Source organism: Dipteris shenzhenensis, chromosome 32, assembly GCF_047967505.1.
Source record: "Dipteris shenzhenensis isolate YYH24624 ecotype China chromosome 32, Dip_SZ_1.0, whole genome shotgun sequence".
NCBI lineage: Eukaryota > Viridiplantae > Streptophyta > Polypodiopsida > Gleicheniales > Dipteridaceae > Dipteris > Dipteris shenzhenensis.
Window position 1 is genome coordinate 19,270,630 of NC_141627.1, and position 18,270 is coordinate 19,288,899.

Genomic DNA, 18,270 nt, shown 5'->3' on the forward strand with positions numbered 1-18,270 from the left:
CTCCTAATCACTCACGAGGCTCTGCAATGCCCAAGTCTAGAACCTTTCTTATACTTGCAACAATTAAATAAAGCGCATAACCATGGCACCCCGTAATTGTTAGCGCTTCGCATGCGAAATAATATCCTAGTCACTGTGGGCGTCCCCACTAGGCAAACATAACACATAAACATAGAACAATTTCTCTGGTCGACCAAGGCCAATCCTCTTGGTCGTAATTAAGAGGTGCGACCATCAGTGTCGTAATTAAGAGGCGCGACCGTCAATCAAAGCACCTTAATTATAGCCAAGTCTCTCCAACCGAAGTTGGCGCACTTTGATTAACGAAGTTAACCCTCTTGACGTGAGCCAAGTCTCGTTGACCACAGTCAACACTCTTTGACTGAAGTCAGCACGTTAATTGCTTGGTTAATCGTGGTTAATCATCTTGGCCAAAGCCATATCTTTCTAACCGAGGTTAGGCTTACTTAACCCAGGGCAAAGTATCTTTGACCGGAGTCAAGACTTGACCAAATAAAGGTAACTCTTTGAACATAATTAAACAAAAGAAGAACTCATTAATTATGATCAATAAATTGTCAACTTACGCTTTGACTTTGGGATATTTACAACCTGGTGACAGTTTGAATGAACATTGAACATTGAGTCATGCTATTTGAAGGCTTTGACCGTAATGGTGCAAATTCTAAATTACACAAAGTGAACCCGTTGTTGAGGATTGTGGGACAGTTTGTGAATTATATACCTAGCTTGTATACTTCCATTCATTGATTGGGAATGAAAGACAAAATCTGAGTGCAAATTCTCCTGAAGCAGCAAATGAGAGGGTCTTTGATTTGACGACACCTAAATTGATGAGCTCACCTCCAAAGATCGGTACTTGGGTGTCTGGCCACATATCTTAACAGAGGGGCAATTAGATCTACCTAAATCCTTGAGTAGGCTTGGAGATTAAAACTTGTGTCTTTGGTTATCCTTAAGGCTTGCTCAAGGCCTTTGAGGGTGAATTACCAATTTCTTTATATATATCCCTTTGTAAGACTATAATATGTCTAATCATACAAATTTAGATTTGTTGTTGTTCTAAGGTCCAAAAATCTACACAGAAAATAAAAGAAAAATGAAAGAGAAGAAAAAAGAGATGACAAAAACTTTTTTGAAAAACAAAAGGAAGACATACTTAGCAAGCAAAGCAACACTTATGTCGTCATCAGTGCCCAGGCATAAGCAGCTACACTGGGTTTCAAAAGACCTCCAAGGGTGAATTACCAATATCTTTGATCAAACTATTGGATCTTATCATTGAATGGTCGAAGGTTTGGGCCCTGAACTTGTCAACTAGATTTTGGCCATTGATGCCTTTTGGCTTTGTGTAGCTAAGAATAATGCTAAGAATAAGATTTTGAGATGTATGAAGACAGGGAACCCGTTTGCTCCAACTGTCGGAGTTTTGAACGTGCTTGGAAGTCCGCATTGGCAGGTATAAACTGCTTACGAAGCACGTGTTCAAAACGTTCCCATGTTAACACACTTTTTCCGTCCTTTAAGCGTCTTTGCCACCATAGAAAGGCTATATCCTTGAGGAGGGAGGCTGCCAAGGCGATCTTTTTGCCTTCAGTGAGGTCAACAGTATCAAAATACATGCGCATTTTTGCGAGCCATTGGTCAACTGTTCAGCGATTGCGTTGACCAGTGTAGGCTTCCGGAAGTTTGACGTCAAGTCTTTTAGTTTTGGAAGCTTGAAGTAAACGGTAGAGGGCACATAGTTCAGTGTTTTCTACCTCTGGTGGGAATGAATCCACATAGTCGTCTGGTTGCGTCACGTCATCCTCTGTATGTGCGGTAACTTCGGAAATCTTGAAGTTGTTGAACTTTCTGAACCAAGTCGGAGATGCTGTCCTGAAGCTGGGATATTTGAAGTTGCAATAATGATTCGCCTTGTACGTTGACTTCACGGATCTTTTTTGGACTTGATTCTTTAATCTCTGGAGAGGCTTCACGCGAGCGGTGCGACATATCGGAGATCCCTGTGAGAAAAGCGCGAACTTGCGCTCTAGTTTGTACCATTCCTGGAAGAGGATTCGGGCTGCGCCCTGAGGTTGCTCATGTTGGAGGGGGCAAGCGAGGCAGGATGGAACCACCCGTGGAAATCTGGTAAGGGAGGTCCTGTATGAGGTAATACTGGTGATGCCGAAAGTGGTGTTACTGCTCGTGAGAGGACAGGGGTAGGTAGCAGAGTCCACGGATCTGAAAAGGGATAAGGAGCTGCTGTCGGAAGTGGAGGATATCCAGGAGAGGGAGTGCCTTCAGAGTGTAAATACTGACTTGGAGAAGGTACAACCTGTAGAGGAAGATATCTGGGAGCTGAAGGAGGTGGAGAGTACCCTGGAGATGCCGAAGGTGAGGGGTAATATTCTCTCCAAAAATAAACAACAAACTCTTGAGGAATATCGGGTTCAGGATATCTTCGTGTCTCGTGGAACACAACCTGTACTGTGCTGAGGAAATAATGTAACTGAGGTGCCTCACGCAGAAGGTAGAGGATGTGGTCCAAATCACTAGGAGGGCACGTGACACAGAAGACCCAAGATGCAAAGGCTCCGAAATGGGCTGGCTGTGCAATTTGAACACGATATTGTGTGGTAGCTGATGCCTGAGGTGTCCTTGAAATGCCGGGTGAATTACCAGGGGTTTCCATGCTTTAATGTGGATTCTTTCATTTGCTGTAATTTGTTAAGAGAATCCTTAAAAGCAGATTGGAAAAACTCCACCTGGCAATAATTTAATCTGCCAAGTTGTTGCGTAGAAGAAGGCTGCAAATCGTTGTCCGGAGATCCATGTTGCAATGGTTTGCGAGGAGCGATCGATACTTGTCTGGTCCGGGCTGTCAACAGGTTTTCTTCATCGCGCGAGGAGCTGCAACTGGTGCTGATTTGGCAGGACCAAAAAAATTGCGAACAAGGGGCTGCAGGCTGTCAAAGGCGAGGCTCTAGCATTTCCCAGGCTGGACTGCGCAGGAAAGGCAGGAGCGAAAAGCCTGGCTGGTCAAGGACTGCGCAGGAGGGGGGGGCTGGCGAGGCCAAACGATGTGTGCAGGACTGGTCGTGCAGAATGGCGCAGGGCTGTGGGCAGGACAGCGTAGGCTGGCTGTACGGCAGAAAACGTGCGCAGGGCTGTACGGCAAGGGCAAGGCTGGCTGCAGGGCTGTACGGCAAGGCTGCGCAGGACTTGTACGGCGAGGGCAACGGCTGGCTGCAGGGCTTGCGCAGGCTGTACGGTGCAGGCTGAAGATGGTACAGCGCAGGACTGGTGCAGGACTGTACGGCAAGGACGAGGGCTGGCGCAGGCTGCAGGTAAGTCCGTACGTGCAGGGCTGGTGCTGCCCAGGCTGCCAGAAATCCGTACGGTGCAGGCCGTACGGGAATGAAAAGGAGGGCTGGTGACTTTTCGTTGAGGCTGCCTAGGTGGTTAGTTGCCCCAAAAATTAAATTGGGAGTTTAGTTAACCCTAGGTAGCTAGGGTAAACCTAAGGGTAGGGGATGGGTTTTTTCTTTTTTCCTTTTTACCCCTCTAGGTACCCTTTTGTAGATACTTGGGGCCTAAAAGGTGTGCCTATTCGAAGGGGTGTGACCCTTGGAATAGGTGCACCTCTTCATGAAGGGGTATGTCCCTATTGTTAAAAGGGGTGTCCCTGCATGAATAGGTATGTCCTTTTGTCCACGATGGGGTGTGTCCTGTGAGTGAGGAGTCGCGACTCGTCACCTAAAGGTGTGTCCCATGGTGGAAAAGGTGCGTCCCTTGGTTTTGGGACAGCCCAAGCACCTGAAAAGACACAATTTTTGTCGTGTCCATTCACATCAACTTGTGATGTGAGGGAGATGGAGAGGCCATAGATAACTTTAGGCAGGGTAGGCGTTTAAAAATTTTGCGCTCATCCTCTCCATCTCTTCCATGCACAATGTGCACGGATGTCCTTCTAGCGGAAAAGAGGTATCAGATCAGCGCTAGAAGGTGGGGAGCATTTCCTACAAGCAGGAGCGAATTTTGCTCTGATACCACTGTAAGAAATCCTAGATTTACTATATTTAGAAATGTGCTAAGGAACAGAAAGGAGACTGAGATAGCAGAGAACAAGGAATAATTGTATTGCTTGAATGTCTGAAGGGTGGATGTAGTGTGTCATCCATACAATTGGGCCTCTCTTATATACAGAGTGAAGAGTCACACATGAAGAGGTGTGTACTCCAAAAGGTATGTGCATGAAGAGGTGCGTACCCCTTGTGAAGGGTGTGACCCTTGATGAGAGGGTACATTACAATAGGAATGTCTCTTCAATAGAATGTCTCTTGTGAAGGGTTGTGCCTCATTAGGAAGTGTCCCGTCGAAAGGGCAAAGGTTGTGCCTCTTAGGAAGTGTCCCGTCGAAAGGGCATACCCTTCCACAAGTGTCCATTCATCAAACCATCCATAAGTCTAGAAATAGAGAAAGGAATACGTCACAGATCGTGACATTGGGCCCTGAACTTGTCAACTAGATTTTGGCCATTGATGCCTTTTGGCTTTGTGTAGCTAAGAATAATGCTAAGTTAGGTCCTTATGTGGCAAGGCTATGGTGAAATTCGCCAAGCACTACGACCCCTACCAGAGGACCTCCATACCACATAAGCAAGATTATATGCCTCTGACGATAGAGCTCACTTCGAGAAATGGGGCATTGATTTCATAGGACCAATCAGTCTAGCTGCGAAAGGGACACATGCCTGATATATTATCATGGCCACCGATTACTTCACAAAGTGGGCAAAAGCCAAGGCTACCAGGAAGGCCTGTTGGCATTAGTGCATCTTGGCGTGGTAAACTTGGTAGGGTTAGTAGTGGCTTCCTAAGTGGTAGTGAGCTAACACTTGGCATTGGTGCATGCAAACTTTGACGTGGATTTTGCTAACATGGTTCTAGACGGTCGCCATCTTCTACCTCCGTTTCTTTTGAAGAGGCAATTGTCCCTTGAGTCCTCATGAGAGTCGTGACGGTGTTCTCTAGTGTGGCTGGTGGTTCTAACGACTCCATATGATTGGTTCCTAAATGCTAGTAGAGGTGGACGACTAGCATGGGGATTGCTCAGCGGTGCATGCTGGTGAGCTTGCCTCTATTTGATGATCGTCTCGACCAAAGGTGCTGAGGATGATCTGAGACGTGCCATCTTTCTTTGGAGCTGTGTGCTCATATAGTAAAGTAGTACATCTCGACTAGTGCGGCCTTCTACGTGCAGTCTGTGTGTTAGACACCATTGTAGTCGTGCACGCTCAACTGCGTGTGTCCAGGTTATAGCATCTTTTGTGAGCTGCAACAAGCCCCGTAGGTCTGAGCAAACTAGTAGGTGTTTACTATTTGGATATTTCAGAAGTTTGTTGCTTTGGTTATCTTAATAAAGCTGCGCTAGCTTTTTTTACTTTTCTCTCATAATCCATATCGCATGTGAGAGAGGTTTGAGCCCATAAAATCCAACAAGGTCGACGCATGAGTGACGGTCAAATTTCTATATGAGAATGTTATATTATGCTTCAACCTCCCACTCGAATATATTCCAGTAGTTTGGGGGAATGATTGAGTACGTCCACGGAAAAAACAACCCCGTTGCAGATGCTCTCAATCGAAAAGGTTCAATCCAAACCATTGAGAAGGTCACTATGCTCGAAATTCAGGGAAAAGAACTTGATAGTATGAAGGCACAATACGCGGATTCAACAAAGTTTGGCGCACTGTTCCAGTTAGCCACGACTCTTGCTCCAGGCCATTACTCAGTAGAGAAAGGTTGGCTTTTGTATAAGAAAAGATTATGTGCACTCAAAGACAAACGGTAGTTACTTCTTCATGATGCCCATGACACCCTCACCGGTGGTCATCAAGGTATCAATGGTACTTTGGAGAAGTTAGAACGCTACTTCTATTGGCCAAAGATGCGGAAGGACATATACGGCTATGTTCAAAATTGTCAAATATGCCCAAAGGTCACAGCTATGTTCAAAATTGTCAGATATGCCCAAAGGTCAAGGCTTCCCACAAGAAGGCGGCTGGCTTACTTATGCCATTGCCCATCCCAGACAGTGCTTTCCAAGAGATAAGCACGGACTTTGTGGGACCACTTCCAGCATCCGCAACGGCCAGCGCTGAAGACGTAGCTCGTGCTGGAATGGTCACATCCCCATCTGTAAGCCCCCATATGAGGAGAGCTTTTAAGGGGGGGGGGACCTAGGGATGTTAGACTGCCACATGGGCAGAGAATGGGGCTGCCACATGGGCAGCACACGGGCTGCCATGCGGGCAGCAAGCAAAGGGAACACACCTGTAGTCAAGGTGGCTGCAACAGATGGCACCAACAACAGGAGCAAATAGCGAGGCATTCAGCATCACGATCTGGCCTAGAAGAGGTGGATCTGGAACAGCAGACATGGCGGGGTGTCCCAGAAAAGAGGCATGATGATGTCAGCAACAGTACGGATGGGTACGGGTAGGACATGGAGCCGGCAAAGAGCCGCAGCATGGCGGGGGTCTGTGGGCAGGTATACAGCCTGCAAGAGCGCCTCCAGCAGCAACAAAGGACAGCCTAGCAGCAGCCCAAAAGGGCCTGGCTAGGGCCCTTATATAGGGCTGGTTAAGCCAGCCAACCAGGCCGACCAACAGGTCGGGTTCACGTCTAATTTTTGGCGAACCCAAATGTCCAACCCTTCCATTGGAGAGATGGAAAGGTATAATGGTATGGCGTTTGATATTTTTAATATCATATTGTCATGATGCTCGGGGACAGTGGGAGCAGTTTCTTACGCTTATACAGGCCATTTTGAACAATACCTATTTTTCAAGCATTGGTCGCACACCTTATGAAGCAGCGTTTGGAAGGCAGTTTACATCACTCCTTACCACGATGGTGTCCCCATCTCTTGATCCAACAAAACCACGGAATCTATGGCAGAGATTACATAGTTAGTGAAAACCCGCATTGCCAAAGCTCAAGCATCGTAAACGTGCCAGGTTAACAAATCCAGACGAGATGTCCACTACAAAGTGGGTGTATTTACAAATTATCAAGCAAAGATTGAAGCAGGTGGGCAAGTGATGCCCTAAGCTGTCTTTTAGGAGCTTCGGACCATTCCCTATTATCCAAAAGATCAATGATGTCTCCATGAAGTTACGTCTTCCGGACACTTGAACTATGCACAATGTGTGCCATGTAGCTTGGTTGAAGCCGTATTTTGGACCTCCTCTTACCGAGATTTCCGCCGAGCAGCACCTGAAGTTCTTGATGAAGCCGAAGTTTTGCAGCCAGAGCACATGCTTCTTCATAAATTCAAGCATGGGTCAGGACGCAAGATCCGGGAGTTTTATACCAAGTTCCGTGATCGAGGTACCCATGAAGCAATGTGGTTGGATGAAGACTTTTTCCAGGAGTTCCCACAAATTTTGGCGGGCTACTTGGAAGTAATGAACCTACCGCCAAGTTGAGGAGGGAATGTCACATGCACCCTGTGCAATGTGACACACTGGCCATATCGACAAGTGCGTAATAGTTCCCTAATAGGAGACTTTGTCGTATGCTGTGACCCCTTTGTGAGCCCTTGTCCAGGGACAGTCATGCGCAAGATACATAGGTCAGTCTCTCAGCCTTAGGTCAAGTCAGACAGTCAGTCTTGTTCACTAGTACCCACTGGAGTAGCTAGTGTTTCCATCTTAGGTTAGGTTAGGTCTAAATCATAGCCTAGGATAGGAGCCCCAAACAGGCCCCCAAAGGCTGACCAAATGGACCAGAGGCAAGCAAGGAAGGCAGCCTGCAAAGGCTGCCCACAAAGGTCCCTCGCAAATGAGCCAGGGAAGGGCTTTTATAGGCTAAGGGGTAGAAACCAGTCATCTATAGCCGACTGCTCAGTCGGCTCAGTCAGGCTGGTTGGCTGGCTCCCCAGCCCCTATAAATAGGGCCCTTGCTGCCCTCTCATTCCTCACTCAGTAACCTCCAGCCTTCAGCACTCCTTGAGCCAGTCCTCAGCCCTCAGAGCAGCCTCTATGCGTCCTATTCTGGCCCAGATCAGCCTCAATAGTTCAGCCATCTGTGGGAGAAGTACACACAGCCCGTCAGCAAGGTGTTAGACCAGCAAACGGAGCAAGGTTCAGGTACTGTCTCAGCAGCTCTTTTCAGTTATCTTTTACAGTTTTCACAACTCACTTCTCAGCTCTATATTTCAGTCATCTCTCAGCTCTCTTTTAGAATCTATTACTCCTACTTTTCACTCTCTCACTCACGCAGTAACCCTGCATCCCAATGGACAACACAAGCCTCTTCCTTGCCTTGCAGAAGTGCCCTACATCGTCAGTGTGGAAAGCATCATGATCTCGGTATTGGTTGGCGTTGCCTCTGAGATCTTTGGGTCTGCAGTACGTGTGCACGGTGTACTCTTCAGAAGCGCCCTCAGTGGGTAAAGGGACCCAATCGGTTGTCTACTCTATTCTCTCTCTACCCTCATCTCCTTTCTCTCTCTATGGTGCATAACGCTAATTCCTCCCTAAAGGTTTAAAGAAGGTCTTGCTGTGGATTACACGATCAGATTACCGTGGCCAGTGTCGGAAGCATCAATTAGCACTATGTCCAACTTTCTTGCCAAAGGTACACTTAGGTATCTTGCTAGCAAAGTTGTTGCTGATGCTGCCCTTGCTTCTGGTGTACACTGGTCCTGCCTCTGGAGTGGTGATTTGGTCTTGCTGTGGATTACACGATCAGATTACCGTTGCCAGTGTCGGAAGCATCAATTAGCACTATGTCCAACTTTCTTGCCAAAGGTACACTTAGGTATCTTGCTAGCAAAGTTGTTGCTGATGCTGCCCTTGCTTCTGGTGTACACTGGTCCTGCCTCTGGAGTGGTGATTTGGCTGCGGAGACTATCATTATCCATCAAAACAGCAACCATTTCCTCACATTTTCTCGAGTGATGCAAATAACACCAAGAATTGTGTGTAATTCCTGGGATTTTCAAGACTATTGAGAAGCACAGCTTTCTTATCATCTCCGAGTGCAGATTTTAAGGCAATAAGCTGTTGTACAAGGACAAGAGCACAGCTTTCTTATCATCATCTCCACGTGCAGATTTTAAGGCAATGAGCTGTTGTACAAGGACACCTAAAGCATTGAGATGGTAGGAGGAATCCTTAATGGACATCTTATAAAATTGTTGCTTGAGAAAGAGTTTGGAATTAGTCTCAAACAGCAAATGTCACACTGCAGAAGACAAGCACAGAGCAACGTCAGTCCATGAGACAGATTTGAGGAGAGGAATGGTCTATGTCATGTGATTCATCGTTGAGAGAGGCAAATGCTTCATTCGTGTGATGAGCAAGAAAATGACACCAAACAGAAACATTTGCTTAAAAAGTGACAGGCAGAGAAGGAATGGTGACCACAGGTTTGTGAGACATTTCTCCGGCCGCACGTTTCAAAAAGTGCAGGCATAGCCTTCAGCAGAGATCTACATGAGGCAAAATAGCAGTGAAGTAAGAATCATGCGGCATTTTCAAGATAGTGCAGATCTGAACTGAGTCATGTCATGGTGGTTAAGATACCATGTAATGGTGGTGAAGATCTGGTTGGCATTTTCTTCAGGTGCAACTCAGAGAGATGTTGCAAGGGAGCTCCTATTGTGGCAGCGATACAAATCAACATGAGGACTGCAGTTTTGAACCAAAAATCATCTGGAGCAGACATATGGCAGGCAGCAGCTCTTCCTGCCCTGATACCGTGATAAAACTCATGCTGAAGGAGGAGCAGGAGAACTTAAGTGATAGGAAGCACACAATCAAAGGCATGCACAAGATGATCTGTTGATGGTGATTGATGCAAGTACGAGTCTCTTTTTGTAGCTTCAGTAGACTTCTCTTTGACATCACAGTTGAGGCCAGTAGACCTCCACCTCACACAGGAATATTAGTCTAATCTAAAACTTGTTCAACTTGGACAAGTGTCCCACTTGCGCAAGTGGGACAGACCCACAAGACTAGTAATAAATGCTCACTCTAGGAATCTAGGAATCTCACACATAGGCTCCCATATCCAACAACAGTAATAGAAGGATGCGGATGCATAGGATTCACTACACTAAACCAGCTCTTGCAATTGGTCATGTGTTTTAAGGCACCTCTATCTGCATACCACTCATCGTTTCAGGTCTTCAACCAAAGACCTTGCACATTCAACTCATACTTGACGTTCTTGCTAATGCTAAATGATGATGGGCAGTCACAAGGAAAGCAGATTTTCCATCCCGTGCATTCCAAATCACCAAGCTTCCATATTTGTTCACATACCAATAATTGTGTTAAGACACGATCAACATACTAGAACTAAAGAGCAAGAGAGGTCAGACATCCCTTGATAGTAGGGGCTTAGACTCGTAAACAGCATGATCCATTGGCCTCAGTACGTCAACCAGAAATCTAGGCAGATCTATCCTTAAAATAGCAGACATTCCAGGATCGAATGTGTCTACTTCAGAGCCAGACATAATCAGAATATTCAACTTAAATCATTTTCTTGGTTGTTCCCAAGTCCTGGTATACTATTTGTCAAATGCATCACGGCAATGAGATGGTGCCTTGACTACCTATAAAAAAGGAAGATTTGACAGCATGCGTCTGAACTGACTCAGGTGCTGCACCTGTGTGGTGTATCTTATCTTGATCAAGTAGCACCGTCAGTGATGTTGGGCAAATGGGTAATACAGCTAATGGCCCCTAACGCTCTTTAGTTTCCAATGGCTTTCTAGCATTCAGGTTTCCAGCTTGGCGTTTCTAAAAACATAAGGCATACTCAAACCTACATCTCTCAAACAGATTTTCACGATATTGTCTCTCTTTCAGAAACAGCTTTGAGCTATGACATTCGTGTTGCATTGACTAGCGCAAGCCAAACTGTTTATTTTTATTTTTCTTTCAAATCTCTAAGCTCCTCTCAATGCACAAGGGAGGGAGAGAGGGGATAAGAGCAGAGGGGTTTGAAAGACAATGCAAGACGTAGGATTGAAGTCACACCGCAAGCTGCAAGATTTCATTTCGCTTCTTCTCTCCACCGCTGAATCCTTCATTTACGTTGCGATCTAGAAAGGTGGGATTCATGTTCAGATCGGCAAGCTTTGGAGAAAGGTAGCCATAAAACTGCAACACCAAGACTCATGTCAGTAATGGCAATCCTGATCAATCATATCCCGTTAAAAGTCTTGCATCAACACCCTAGCAAACAGCCAAGCTAAGTGTCGATAAAATCACCTCAAGAGGACCAAGTTCGGGAAGACCCAATGCTGCCCGCCGAGCATTGCATGCCATACGCAAAAAATCCATATTACTCACTCCAGGCACCTCAACTGGAGACTGGAAGCTCATGAACAGGCCTGCATGGCTTCTTTCTTCAGGCTCTTTATCAAAAAGATTTTCACCCTTGAAAATAGCTGTGCCAGCTGTCACTTCATAATCTGGATGTCCCACAAGAACCTGTCGAACAGCGTGAGATAGAAAATTAATCAGGACAAAAATGCAAGAGAGCGAAGGAGAGAGCGAAAGACCAAAGATATACCAGATAGAAAGTGAGAAGACACGTGCATAGATATATAACAGACGAGGTGAAAAACCAGATACCTTTGAGAAAGTACTCTTCCCAGAGCCATTCTTCCCCATTATGGCATGAATCTGTTACGAACGCCAATTTCTAATTACAAATCAGAACCTGTATAATTTCAACTTAGTTGAGAAAAAAGAAGAAAGCCCACCTGGTAAAAGTTTCTCCAAATGTACCCAATTGGATAAAACTACCAAGCAACTCGACAGCAGCATATTTCACACACCGCGTTGCAAATCTATGAACCCATATGCCACACCTTATAGCAAATTTATGAACCCATATGCCACACCGTATATTTCACACGCACCGCGTTGCAAATTTATGAACCCATATACGCCACCGTATAGAAAATTACGAACCCATATTTCACACCGTGTTGCAAATTACGGACCTACTTTTCTACGGCTCGCTTCGACAGGAAAAAAAAGGTTTTCGGTGAGAGTGAATCAAACCGCACCTCGCCTTCACGAATGGTGAGCTCCATGCCCTGCAAAATCTCCTTTTTGGACTCAGCAACGACGGCGGAGAGGCCGTGGACGTGGAGGAGGACATTGGGGGAGGAAGGGGGGGAGGGGGAAAGGGCAAGGGCAAGGGCAAGGGGGGGGCGAGGGAGGGAAGGGGAGGGGGAAGAGAGGAAGGGAAGGGAGATGGGTTGAGGAAGGCAATGAAAGGAAGAGGAGGGAAGAAAGGAAGATGGCAAGAGACAAGCCATATTGCAAATTCCAAATTGCCCACAACACAAAGCTTTGCACTCTTTAACTGTTTCTTTTAAGCTCCTTCACTCCATGAAGAAGATGAAGAAGATCACTTGCAGATTGCTTCTCTCCTCTATCCACATAAGACAACACCCCCTCCCTCTCCTAGATCCCTTCATCCCTTTTAGCACATCTTCACTTCCTAGCTTCCTTTCCACCTCCTCCTCACACACTTAACTCGCCCGGTAAAAACCAGGCGCTTGCCCCTAGAGTGCCCCCCACAAGGACTCCATTGCCACCGCGTACTCTTCATAGAAAAAGATGATGTGTCAAGCTCTCCTTTCACCATCTTTCGGACAAATCATGCCTCAGTACTAGCCCTCGCCTGCTCACCTAAGCATGGCTCTCATACTTTTCTATGTTCCACTGATTTTCTAGAAAGTTTAAAAATTAAAATTAGCTCCTTATTACTACCCGATGATCACGACAGCTTCAAATCTAAATTCCGCATTCATGAAGGTCATTGCCACCATGGATTAGTGCTAAAAAGTTAGCCCTCCCTACACCATCCATCAATTTCCCTCTCACCCCTCATCACCCTCTAAAGGCACTCTTATCGTGCCATTGCACAATGTCACCTAGCCTATACTTGGAGAAACTACATTGTCACAACCATTGTTGGGCTTTACTCTAAGAAACTAGAGAAACATGTAGTTGCAATGAAGGTTGCAACAATCAACTCAATTCATTTGACAACCCTCTAGCATGCTTCACATCCCTTCCAATCTTGCACAGATTGGCACGCCATGGATCAACTATAAGTGGCACTACTCTGATGAACAGCACCAAGATGCACTCTTATGTCCTCTTCTCTTCATGCTCATCTCATTTCAAGACAACATCTCTCTCAACTTTTGTATAAACGACTGATATATCAATTGCTTTCAGGCTTCATCCCCCCAACAATGTCTACTTTGTCCACTATATACATGTGATTCTTAATGACACTACACACAATAGTTATAGTTCTTGTTCAAGCTCTGAAACAATCTAATACTCAAACTAGAGTGCTCAAAATGCATCCCTAAAGCAAATTATAATAAATAGGCTCACTTAATTTATAAACAATAAACACATAGAGTTTGAAGGGAGATAAAGTATAAGATGTTATACTTGCCCTTGGTTTGTTCCCAATTAGGACGATGGATGCATTTTTTGTCAATGGTCCCAAAGCCTCCAAATACACTACATGGTGAATGGAGTTAAAATTAGTAGTGTCAATGAAGGGTTAGATGATTATTAGGTTTGCATTTTGTTAAATGTCTAGTATTGCATCGGATGCGTCAATTTTACGAGCAGAAACCTATGAGCAGGTTTATCCGAGCGTGTTTTTCAAGAGATTTTTAAAAATGTTTTTCTTCAGGAAACATGGTTTTTACACTTTTATTTTCACTAGAACTAGATCCCTTTATCATAAAAATATACAGACTAGTCACTCATTCATTTTTACACAACATAATTTTCTTATTTAGAGACATCCCTTTGTACCCCTGTTATTACCTTAAAAAAGTGTTGATTCCTTTAAGAAACATTCCTCATAATCACTCTCAATGTAATAGTACTATGCATATATAATTACTTATTAACACATTTATATCATATGGCAATATCTTTTTAGTGTTTTTATAGCATATTTATGGACATGTTTCTAAAGAAGTTTAAATTACTATAAATAAGTATTAACTTGGGCTTATATATCACTCTCATAAAATACATGTAATATTTAATACTATATATGAGAGATTTTCCAAAATATAACTCCATAGATGTGCTCAAATGGGGTGTTCCGATCAATTTGAGTGGTTGAATGACTATATTTGGACATTGGATATGAAAGTTATGTCACTTTTAAAAGTGCTGTCCAAGGTAGTTTCGCCAGCGAAACTACCTTGGGAGACTTGCTTCAAAGGGGTTTCACTGGCGAAACTACCTGGATGGCTTGCTTCAATGAGTTTTCTTTGAAGAAACTCTTTCATGAAGATAGGTTGAGAGAGGGTTTTCAATGTCACCCCCTATTAAGTAAAAGTTGTAAGAAGGATCATAAGGGAATTTTCATAGAGAAGTCTACTCTACATGTGGGTTTCTTCAAAAGCCATCCCATTATGCTCTCACCATTCCTACAGATTCACCTAAAGATTTTTTTATAAAATAGGCATTGCTATAATACTTTGCATATTTCTAAGTGAAACTATGTTTTCTTCTGATCGATTTTTGCCATATTTATGCATAGTTGGAAGCCTTTTTTTTCCTTCGCTCGGACGCTCGGAAGATTTCGCTCAGAAAATGCTTGTCCCCTATTGCATCTCTCTCCTCATGGAGTCTCCTACATTGCATCCCCCTGATCCTCTTCCCTTTTTACTCATTATCGAAGGAATTTATTTTATATTTTGTTTAACTTACTTATCTCATCCCTAACTAGAAAATTTGTAGATCTACCACCTTGTTATTTGTAAGCCTACTTCAACAGATGTCAAGTGCAATAATGACACTTGGTAAAAGAAACCTGGCTCCAACATCAAGATGAGCAGTTGGAGACCATGCACAATGTCTCCTCAAGGATGAAAAGCTTGCTTCATTTAAAAGGCATTCATCCCATTCATTGGCACTAATATACACATGGATTTAAAGGGTAATAGGCAAGGATAGATAAATGTATTGTAAGAGTAAGATTTAAAGGTCAACAATTTGGTCTAGAAGGGTTCCAACATGATGCTCCTAATAACTCTTTCTTTTTTGCTTTTATTATAACAAAAGCGAGAATTACCCTTGATTTTACATAGTCACTTTAAATAGCTTTCTCCAATGAAAGAATCCATTAACACCATCTACTATCATTTTGTATATAGTAAGATATCTAAATTTACTCCAATTATCTACCCCCTCGTGGCTAGTGTGATGAGTTTGTAGCTTCCAAGTAACTTTTCAATGTCTTCAAAATATGGTTTTAGGAAAGTTGTGTGAATTTTCTTGAATATTAAGTCATTTTAGAAGCTCCAAATGGCCATAAAGGTTGCTCCTCTATTGTAAGGCCATGTTCTTTGTGCGCCATCTCCCAACAACGCTAAGCTTTAAGATAAAGGATTCACTATCCTTGGTCTACAAACCAACACCATGCATCAAATTTTAGATCCCTTCTAGAATAACCAAGGCAAATTTGCATTTGCCCAAACAAGCTCATTACTCCTTCTAGTCTACCGCAAAAGTCACTTTGAATTTCTATTATTTCAGCTACAATTTAACAAATTAACCACTACACTAGTATTTTCCACATGAAAATATTGCATTATCTTTTATTTTGCCTACCACATTAGACCATAGAAATTAATTGAGCCATTTTTCCATTATGCTTTATCAAAGTGCCTCCCAACACAAATTATCAAGGTTAGCACCACTATCTTACCATTATGTCCTATATATTTTTTTCTTCCATCCCTCTAGTTTGAGTTTGCATTTGATTTTCCTTAGGAAACCAACCAAATTTATGCTTAAAGCTCATATCCACTCCCCGAGGGCTTCCCAAATGTCTAAGGTTCCATATAAGATCTTGGTCTTGAACAATAACAAATGGATACACTTACCCTATTATTCCAAGAGTCAAATGTCAAACTTGTCTATGATCTTGCTCATTTCTTCATCATCCTCTATGGAGAAGGCATAAGTGTCATGTATAAACATTTGGGCACCTAGCTACTTACCTAAGGGGAGAGTGAAACCTTGTATGTAGCCCTTTTCTCTACAGCATTGAAGCTTACTCAATAGGGGTTCTAATGGAGCAACCATGCCTCACATTCAATCTATGTCTAAAAATATGCAGTTTTTCATATTCATAGTCCTCTATTTCCATAAATATCAATTATGATCTACTTCAATTTTGATACTTTTTGCAATAATTTAAAATTCTTTACAGTTTCAATTTGATTAGATTGAGTAGTTATGGAAGTAAGTACATATAAGTTTTGAATCCTATTCAATGTGTGTATTACATTTTTCAAGATGTAATTTTAGTTCACATATTTTTGGAGTCTTGTACCTCGTTAGCAGATGTTGATGAGTCAATCCTTTGAGCTAACCGTTATTTTATAGAAGTGTTTAGTAGAGATAAAGGCCTTCAATACTCACCAGCATTGAGCCTCTAGGAATAAGTGAACTTGTCTCGAGTTCACATATTCAGACATGCCTCTTGTCCTTGTCTTTTTTACCATCCTAGTGTATGGGCCTTTGAGCTTGTCCCAATACTTATTGTAGAAGTTAGCTAGCAAGGCTGATTAGTCTCGTGACTTTTTGTAATTCTTTGGTAATGAAGTGTTTTTTAAGGGTTAATGCCTTCTCCTTTGAAATTTTCTTAGGAAGGTGTTGCATAAACTCTTGTGCCTTGACTTTCTCACTAAAGGGGTTCCACTAATGTTGTTTGGAGTGCTAACAATGATTTCAGCCACTTTATCTAGATAAAAAATTAACATGCCTTCTACATCCAAGACCCTTTTCTTGATGAGCATGCATCTCTTTGATACATTGAAAGAAGAAAATAGAAGGGGAATCTCCTTCTCTTTGCCTTGACTTAATTCCTATTGTCTTGGCGTATTATATTTGAACTTAAAGCTATCTATTAGAAGGTATTTCCCTAAGGCTATGAGCAAATGTATTTCTTGCACATATCAACGAGGTGTCCTAAGCCTTTTTTTACTTTGGTTCTATCACATCCATATGTATTGACCACTTTGATGGAGGCTTGAATACCCCCATTGCATTCTCATAAGGGGTCTATTCTTCTATATGCTTCCTATATACATATACTATTGGCTAAGAATTCTAACTATCTTAGATGTTCCAAATTGACCTTAAATGGAAGTGAATCCCATAATGCTCCCTTGACTAGTAGCCCAAACTCCCACAACACAAGCATGTGATTAGACATGGTTGTGCCTCTAATAGCCTACATTTTAAAGTGTGGATTTAGCCACCATCTTTTGCTTGAAAAATATATCTTATCATGGATAATCCTTGCCATGCAAAAACTTGCTGCACTTTGTTGATTATTCCTTCAATGATCATGCAAAGACCCTTCTAGGTGTAAATTTTTATAGTCCACCAATTAGTTTTTTTGATAAATTCTTCCCAACTTGGGTGGGATTGGTTCTCATTACTTTCAATGATGTTTAGCCCCCCCACTTTAGCATTCATATCTACACACAAATCTCCAAACTTTCAATGATATTTTAGCCCCCCCACTTTAGTATTTATGTCTACACACAAATTAGAAATCTCCCTCCAAACTTGTTCCCTCAAAACCAAAGCTATGGGGACGTAGATGCTTGGACAACTACAAAAGTATGAGTTCCCAAAGAGGGCTTCACAAACAAAGCTCTTCTTTTTGGAGTCTCTCTACACCTCGTGTGTCTCTCCTCTCCTCTCCTCTCCTCTCCTCTCCTCCAGTGCTTGAGTTCCTTTCCTAATCACACATTCTACCCCAACCTCTTGAGCTAGATTATTATAAAACCAATATTTTGGAAGAAAATTTGAAACCAAGCCAAGTCTAGTAGCTACAGATTTGAATCCTAAAGCAAGGTTGCATTAAGGTTTAGATTGAATAACTCCCACACACACGCACACCCTTTTTTACACTTCATCACAGATCATCTATAGATTCCATGACATCTTCTTTGATAATAGAAGTACCTTGCCCCACTACAAGATCCCTTGTATGGAGTTAGTAGGGTCATAGTTCAAATTGAAAATGTTAATTGGTGTCATTAAGAGTAAGGGAATCATTGAAAAGTATGTTCCTGAAGTAGTGTCTATGTGAGAGTAGCTTTCTTCAAATTAATATTGGGTTAAATTGGCACACTAGTGTTCTCAATTACAGAGG

The 18,270-nt window shown here is 43.1% G+C and overlaps 1 protein-coding gene across 1 annotated transcript in view; it reads right to left on the reverse strand.

Moving 5' to 3' along the window:
• Window positions 1-12,494, reverse strand: part of LOC147880415 (ABC transporter I family member 6, chloroplastic-like) — a 49,353-nt gene extending 36,859 nt beyond the window's left edge. Inside the window, exons 1-4 of the mRNA XM_087370842.1 lie at window positions 12,107-12,494; window positions 11,667-11,717; window positions 11,301-11,522; window positions 11,067-11,189 (exon numbers count right to left, since the gene is read on the reverse strand). Coding sequence (XP_087226968.1) covers window positions 11,067-11,189; window positions 11,301-11,522; window positions 11,667-11,717; window positions 12,107-12,361 — 651 coding nt within the window. The 5' untranslated portion in view covers window positions 12,362-12,494. The remainder of the gene's footprint in view (window positions 1-11,066; window positions 11,190-11,300; window positions 11,523-11,666; window positions 11,718-12,106) is intronic.
• Window positions 12,495-18,270: the final 5,776 nt, after the last annotated feature.